Source organism: Lycium ferocissimum, chromosome 12 (assembly GCF_029784015.1).
Source record: "Lycium ferocissimum isolate CSIRO_LF1 chromosome 12, AGI_CSIRO_Lferr_CH_V1, whole genome shotgun sequence".
In the NCBI taxonomy this organism is placed as follows: domain Eukaryota; kingdom Viridiplantae; phylum Streptophyta; class Magnoliopsida; order Solanales; family Solanaceae; genus Lycium; species Lycium ferocissimum.
The window spans coordinates 52,882,708-52,891,191 of record NC_081353.1 but is presented as its reverse complement, the minus strand read 5'-3'; the positions used below and the strand labels follow the sequence as shown (position 1 = coordinate 52,891,191).

Here is an 8,484-nt window from a genome sequence, read left to right as displayed (position 1 = left end):
GTCATAATTAACTCAAATTGTCCCGTTACTCAAAATACGGGATATAACATCCTTTCTCAAACAAGAAATTATTGAATTCATGAGACATATATTCTCCACTAGAATCAGATCTTAATATTTTGATGCATGTAGAAAATTGATTCTCAATGTAAGCCAAAAATGTCTTGAATATGGAAAAGACCTCAGATTTAAAATGGAGAAAATATACCCATGTAAACCGACTATAATCATCTATAAATGTCACAAAGTATTTGAAATGAGCATGAGAAGTAATTGGTGAAATGCCCCAGACATCACTATGAATGACATCAAAACATTTTCTAGCATGACTACCAAAATTAGGAAAAGGAAGATTTTTTATTTTGCCTAATTTACAAGTTGAACAATCAAAGGAAGTAGCTGAAAACTGATTTTTATTTCCCAATAAACCACAATTCAATGAATGAGACAACACAATAGAATTTGGACGTCCTAGACGCTTATGCCAAACCTCAATCTTACTAGTAGTAGAAGTACAAGCAAAAGATAGAACAGGAGGAATGAAAAAATGTATAGGAAGCAATCTTCCAACTTTAGGCCCCTTCGCGATTACCGTCCCCGACACATGATCCTGCACAAGACAACCATTACGAGAAAAATTCACAACACAATTATTTTCTACCAATTGTCCAATTGAAATAAGACTAGTTGAGAGTTTTGGTGAAACAAAAACATTCTTAAAAGTTGGAGTAATGTCCCCAACCTTGGTAATGAGTAAATTACTACGATTGGCAACCCGAATCTGTCATGGACAGCGATACTTACGAACATTTTTTAGTATACTTGTTGAGTTGGTCATATGATTGGAAGCACCAGAATTAACAAGCCAAAAATTAGATGCAACATCATTACCTTGTAATCCCAAAGCCGAAAAGGCTGACACGATCTTTGTTGGACCATTTCAGGAGTAAGAATTTGTCCTGCAGAAGATGAGTTATTAGTAGTGGAACCATTTACCTCAGCTTGAAAAGCACTGGCCCTACGATTTTGAGGGTGCGTGGGACACTCTTTGATAATATGTCCATGTTGTTTACAATAGTTACAAAACTTCTTGCCACAATTGCTAGCAATATGACCATATTGCTTGTAGCTATAGCATTGAGTTCTAGTCATATCCCTGCCCTTTCCTTTTCCTTAAACAAAGAGATGAAGTTGACATCATTTGCTTGCTTGAAAGCATTTTGTATGACAAGACGCTGCTCTTCACGAAGTAATTCCCTAAAACAAACATCCAAAGAGGGAGATGGGTCACGATTCATCAAGTTAGAGCGAACACTCTCAAAATCGTATTGCAATTTCATCAAAACTTGGTCTCCCTTTCTGTGCTCATGAACTGCTTGAATTATAGAGAGAGATTCAGCAGGTTATTTAGCATAAACAATATCAGTAAATTCAGCCTATAAATTCTGAAATCCAGAATAATAATCCTAAACAGAGAGATCTCCTTGAGAGTAATTAGCAATTTCATGCTCTAACTTTGTGAGATTAGTAGGAGCAGGATCACTTCCATCTATATGGCCCCATAATTCTTTTCCAGTGACAAAAAGTTGAAACTGAAATTCCCAAGTGAATAATTTTTTCTAGTGAAATGAACAACGAAAGACTCAAATTGATGTGAAGTCATGTTTACGAATAGAGAAAATCAAAAACACAATGATACTAAAAAAATAGCTAGAATAACTAAGACCAAAAACCAAAACCAAAAGCCCTAGATTTCTTCAAGGCCTGCTCCTCTTGAGCCTACTTGATGATCTACTAGACTGCGATGTACTCCTAATTGGTATGGTTTTTCCTCTACTTTATCCACCATTTCTGTTCCAACTTGTTACTGACAAGCTTTCAAGCATGAATGTTGGCAGAAAGCAATGGAGGAAGAACTTTTGGCTCTTAAAGAAAATGACACATCGGACATTGTTTCATGTCCTTCAAATGTCGGCCAATTGGATGTAAATGGGTTTATTCAATTAAACTTCATTCGATGGAACTCTTGATAGGTACAAAGCTCGCTTGGTTGTCCTTGGTAACAAACAGAATATGGTATGGATTATGAGGAGACTTTTGCACCGGAGCAAAAATGACTACGGTGCAAACTATTATTGCCATATGATCATAGGCGGCCTCTTCATCAAATGGATATAAAATAAATGCTTTCTCCATGGTGATGCGAAAGAAGATATTTATATGAAACCTCCACCTGGTTTGTTTTCATCACCCACATCAGATGTTTGCAAGTTGAAGCGATCTTTGTATGGATTAAAACAAGCTCCCAGAGCTTGGTGTGACAAGTTTCGATCTACTTTGCTTCAACTCTCTTTTGAACAAAGTAAATATGACTCATCTCATCTTTGTTTCTTCGAAAAACATCTACAGGTTGTGTTCTTCTTTTGGTATATGTAGATGACATCATTATCACAGGAACTGATTCTTCATTAATCACTAGCCTCCAGCAACAACTTAAGGATTCTTTTCATATGAAAGATCTTGGTACTCTAACATATTTCTTGGGATTGGAAGTTCATTATAATTCTTTAGGTGTTTTCTTAAACCAGTGCAAATATACTCAGGATTTAATTGCTTTGGCTGGTCTTCAAGAATCACCCTCTGTTGATACTCCATTGGAATTGAATGTAAAGTATCGCCGTGATGAAAGAGATCTTATTCCTGATCCAACTTTGTTTCGACAATTAGTTGGAAGCCTAAATTATCTTACTATTACTAGGCCTGACATCTTTTTTGCAGTTCAACAAGTCAGTAAATTTATGCAGAATCCCTGTCATCTACATGTAGTGGATGTTCGTCGCATCATTCGATATCTCTCAGGAACATCTACTCGTGGATTGTTCTTTCCTAGCGGCTCTCCTATTCAGCTTAAAGCGTTTAGTGATTCTGATTGGGCTGGATGTTCTGATACTCACTGCTCCGTCATGGGATGGTGCATGTCTCTCGGAGATTCTTTGATATCTTGGAAGAGCAAGAAGCAAGATTGCGTTTCAAAATCTTCAACGGAGGCTGAATATCGAGCAATGTATACTGCTTGTTCTGAGATTATTTGGCTTCGTGGTTTATTTGCAGAAATAGAATTTCCTCAATCTAGTCCTACTTCTTTCTATGCTGACAACACAAGTGTCATTCAGATTGCAACCAATCCAGTTTATCACGAAAGAACCAAGCATATTGAAGTGGACTGTCATTTTATCAGAGAAGCTGTAGATAGAAGAGTTATTCCTCTTCCACATGTATCTAGTGATCTTCAAATAGCTGATATGTTTACAAAATCAATGGCACGACAATGTCATCGGTTTCTACTAGGCAAATTGATGCTTGTTGATCCACCAACATCAATTTGAGGGGGGATGTTAGCATAATGTACATATTGTAGAATATCTACATTAAGATATTCTCGATATGGTGAATATGAAGAGATACTATGAATATATGAAATATTATTAAGGATATTCTACATTTAGTGTAGAATATTATGTAACATTAGTGGTAGAATATTATGAAGCATATTTTGTAGGATTTATATTTAGTGTAGGATATTTTACTTGCTTTCCTCCCTTATTTCTCTTATATATAAATACCAATGTATTCTGATGTATTGGAATCAAGTAATTGAGATAGTCATTCTTCAATTTCTCTCGTGTTTTCTCTGTTCCTGACAGGGATAACATCTCCTACTGCAGTAGCATAGCATCACTAGATTTTTGTTCCTACAGGCGATTTTATTCATTTTTGTCTCAATCTTAACAGGTAACAACAAAATAGAATGAGCAACCAACTATTTTTGGCATTTATTGGTAACTAGATATATACAAAGTGATATATCGGACGTATGATGATTTTCGAAGAAACTTATAATGATTCTGAATTACTCTTAATGTTATTAGTTGAATCTTTGAATTATTATTATACGACCATGTAAACAAATCTAGAGGGAGAAAAATAAATATTTATATTTTTTGATAAATGAAGGTCACAAATAAGAAGAAGATTGATAAGTTATGCTATTATGAGTTTTGATAATTTGACAAACTAATTCGAGAAACCAGATATGTTTTTAGCGGAAGCAGGGATCGAGTTCTAGCGGGTTGCAAGTAATTTCTACATACCAGACATGGCCGATCGGGCAATGATCAAAGAAAGATAACTGCAATTCACTAGTGGCCAAAACAAATGAAATGCCACTTTCACATCAACCCACTTGCTCCATCTATATATCAACATGTTACAAGTGAAAACCTAAGAATTGCAAATCAGAAAATATCTCATATCTCAAGTGCAAGCCGCCGCCTCTTAAAGTGCTCTCAAGAACAAAGTTGCAACAAACAGAAGGACCAGTTCCCAATCACTGAAGATGTCTTAAGTCTTTAGGTTTGTTGAGTCTTTGTCTTTTGTCCTTTGTCTTGTATTCCTACACTGCTTTCAAGAAGTGTCATAGTAGGTCTGTTTCTCCAATATTCTGAGTTGTTCACTTGGCTAGAGTTAGTCAACGGTTGACTTTGTAATAGAGTTATTGTAAAGGTTTTGTAATAGAGTTATTGTAAGGGGGAGAGATTAAAAATTTAATTACTAAGTTGCCATAGTTTGTAATATGAAGTTTGCTCGTTTATAGTGAAGTTTGAGCAAAATCCTACTGCAGTGGGTCGTGATTTTATTCCCTTGAGCAAGGATGTTTTCACGTAAATGTCTTATGTTATTTACTTTCTGTTTGGCTTAAGGGAACAAATAGAGAACCTGGTTCTCTATCTTTGTTTGGTGGACTCATATATTCTATCAATTGGTATCAGAGCGGTTAACACCTAGAAAGGATTTTTCTCATGGCTGCTCCACCAAACCTAGAGGAAGGACAGTCTATCACAAGACCACCAAGATTTAATGAAAAGTATTATGGGTGGTGGAAGGCAAGAATGCATGACTTTATCATGGCTGAGGACTCTGAGTTGTGGGACATCATTTGTGATGGTCTTCATGTTCCTATGAAGACAGATCTGGCTGGTTTCTTAATAGATCCAAAAACGAGGGAGAAGCATGATGAGGCTGACTGAAAGGCTGTAGAAAAGAATTTCAAAGCAAAGAAAATTCTTGTTTGCGGTATTGGACCAGATGAGTACAATCATATCTCATTATGTGAAACTGCAAAGGTGATCTAGGAAGCTCTTCAAACCGTTCATGAGGGAACGAGTCAAGTGAAGCGATCCCAAGATAGATATCCTTATTACACGGATGAACTTTTAAGATTAAGGATGGTGAGTCTATTCAGGACATGCATACCAGGTTCACCTCTATAATCAATGAACTCCATTCCCTTCGTGAAGTCATTCCAACCAACAAATTGATACGTAAAATACTCAGTGTACTACCTAGTTCTTGGGAAACCAAAGTTAATGCTATTTTTGAAGTCAAGGACTTGCAAAAACAGACCATTGATGAGCTCATTGGAAACCTTAAAATCTCTAAGCTAAAAAGACAATAAGATTTGGAAAGGAGGGAGCTAAAGAGAGAGAGAGAGAAGAACCTGATTCTCAAAGCTGCTGCTAAAAGTGACTCTAGTGATGATGAGTCTAACATGGCTTACCTCACTTGATGATTCCAAAAGATGGTCCAAAAAAATAGTGGGTTCCCAAAGAAAGAAAAGCTCTCCAAGAACCCCCGAAAGTTTAAATGACCTAACATCACAAATGGGAAACACAAGGCATTTCATCAAAGATTGTCCTCTCCACAAGCAGGACTATTACAAGAACAACTCTGAAAAAGCATTAAAGAGGAACCAGGTTCCTGACAAAAAAATTCAAAAGAAGAGATGCAACTGACAACTTGGTAAAGCGAGCTCTAGCTTCCTAGGGAGACACTTTCAGTGAATCTAAAGATGGAGATGATTAAGGAGATGCATCTATGATGGTTGTTGATGATGGACCATCAGAATATGAGTCAATCTTTGCACTCATGGCTAAATCTGATGCTGATGATTACAATGAACAAGATGAGGTAAATTTTCTTGATGTTCGTAAAAAACTTGAAAAATTACTCTTAGAAAGAATTAATGTCATTAACAAATGTGTTAATTGATTCTTATGATGGTCTCATAAAAGATAAGGATTATCTAACTGAAGATTTTGATGAAATAGAACAAGAGAGGGATAACATGATAGACACTATCATAAATTTGAAGGAACAGGTTGAAGAAGTGTCTAGAGAAAGCTCTTTGTTAAAAGTCAAATTGAAAAATGGATGGATACACATACAGAGGAAAGGGAGAAGCTAGTAAGATTCAGATTGAACTTAAAAGTGAACTTAACAAAACCAAAATGAATCTCACTATTGAGCTTGAAAGAAATAGATAGCTTTAAGAAAACTTAAAAAGGGTGACGAATGATCTTGATAAGTCACTTCGCTAGACCTAGTCCTCTGATGTGATTATTTCTATGCACAAGGGTAACACAAGCGGTAGACAAGGTGTTGGATTTCAAAAAACCAAATCTCCCTATAATCCACATAGCAAATATGTCACTACCTTTGAAAACTGGTTATGCACTCACTGTGGTCAAACAGGTCATTATAAAGATGCATGCAAAGCCAAATTTCAAGCTGTTGAGAAAAATAAGAAATTTATTGAGAAGGAATTTAGAATAGAGAGTCCCCAAAAAAGAAAAGTTGGATTACCTGTATGGACTAAAAGAAGTCTGATTCATCTTTTTTATCATTCAAAGGGACCCAAGCTGGTTTGGGTTCCTAAATCTAATCAATGACGCTGCTTGTAGGCTGGAGTGAGAGGAAGCAAGAAAATGGTAAATGGATAGTGGCTACTCAAAACACATAACTAGAAATATGAAGGATTTTCTCTCACTCAAGGCCTTTCAAAGGGGGAGTGTGTCTTTTGGGAATATCAAGAAAGGTTACTATCATGCCCCGAACCATGGCCTGGGCATAACACAACACTCGGTGCCTTGCTGCATGTGATCGAGCGAGCCACATGGCTTCTTTGAATCAACATGGGGCATGTACTAATGCATAGCGTTGGGCATAAAACATCGAAAATCGAATTACCGAACCGAATCGAGGATTTTGGTAATTCAGTATTCGATAATTCGGTATTCAGGAATAAAAATTTAAAAATACTGTATTCGATTTCAGTACTCGGTACTACATATTAAACCGTTCGGACATAAGGCTATGGTATGATATGGACTAAAACAAGGTCATTATGAGTGATTATATAAATTTGAATGTGTAAGAGAGAGTATGTAAACATCAGATCAACATCACCAATGGTATAATTCGCAAAAAAATGACATTCATCCTATCAACGGATCAACATCACATAGATTTGCCTAAATTAATTTTTGCAATCTGGAAATCTTATGGCCGTATAGACGTTAAATAGAACATTCCTTCCCAAACCTAAATATTGCTTATTTGCCTTGTTTTTTCCCTTTTCACGAAAATATTGGAGTATTAATTTTCACACTCTTTAATCCTTTTAAAATTATTTCTGATCTTCTTATTTTAATTATGTTATATACGGTGACATTGGTAATTCCATAATAAGTAGTAACAAAACACACTATGTACGTCCATCTTAATTGCACAATGAATGACTTGCAAACTTGCCCACTAGCTAAAGCATATGAAATTTGGTTGAGAAAAATTTATATAAGCATATGATATTCATATTTCTGCAAGGTCACAAATTGAAACCATTAGGCTTTGATCTTCTTGAAGACACTATCCGGAGACACGTATGGTACCACACACTAATTGAATATATTAATTATGCCATATATGTCATTCTTCGAAAATATAGTATGTAATCAGTCAGCTAGCTAAACCTTTTTTACATTGAAAGACTCTGAATTAAGCTATCCGAGTACTCTTTGATTTGTATTTGTATCAGGCTTTAGCTATTTTTTTTTAAAAAAAAATTATATATTAATTGAAAGATTAGGAATTTGTGTTTACAAGTTATGTTTTCCAACTTCAATATACGGTATGACCGAATACCGTACCGAACTGAAGTTTGATTCTGGATTACCGAATTACTGTAATCGAAGTTTGAAAGTTTGGTATTTGGTATCTACTTTTAACTACCGATTACAGAATTACCAAAGGCGGAACCTTACAAATACCGAACCAAATACCGAACGCCCACCCCTACTAATGTAGAATACACTTTAAAACATGAATAGTCTGAATAACATGAGTCATCATAATACTAATGAAAATCTTTTGTTTGAACATGATGCAAAAATAATTTGGAAAAATAATAAGTACTGAGCCAATACTGGCTATACGACTCTGAACGTCGACATGATATAACTGAACTAGTCTAGTCTATGAAACCTCTGGCATGAGTATTACTGTTAAACTATTTACTGGGACAAGGCCCCGGCATATCTTAACTGCATAACTGACATGAAGTAAATAAAGATAAAATCCCGAATGAGA

General features: G+C 35.6%; 1 protein-coding gene across 1 annotated transcript; it reads left to right on the top strand.

Moving 5' to 3' along the window:
- The first annotated feature begins 2,220 nt into the window (after positions 1 to 2,220).
- Positions 2,221 to 3,386, top strand: LOC132039441 (uncharacterized mitochondrial protein AtMg00810-like). Its single transcript, XM_059429924.1, has 2 exons — positions 2,221 to 2,362; positions 2,410 to 3,386. Exons 1-2 carry the CDS (start codon positions 2,221 to 2,223, stop codon positions 3,384 to 3,386), a joined length of 1,119 nt encoding a protein of 372 aa, XP_059285907.1.
- Positions 3,387 to 8,484: the final 5,098 nt, after the last annotated feature.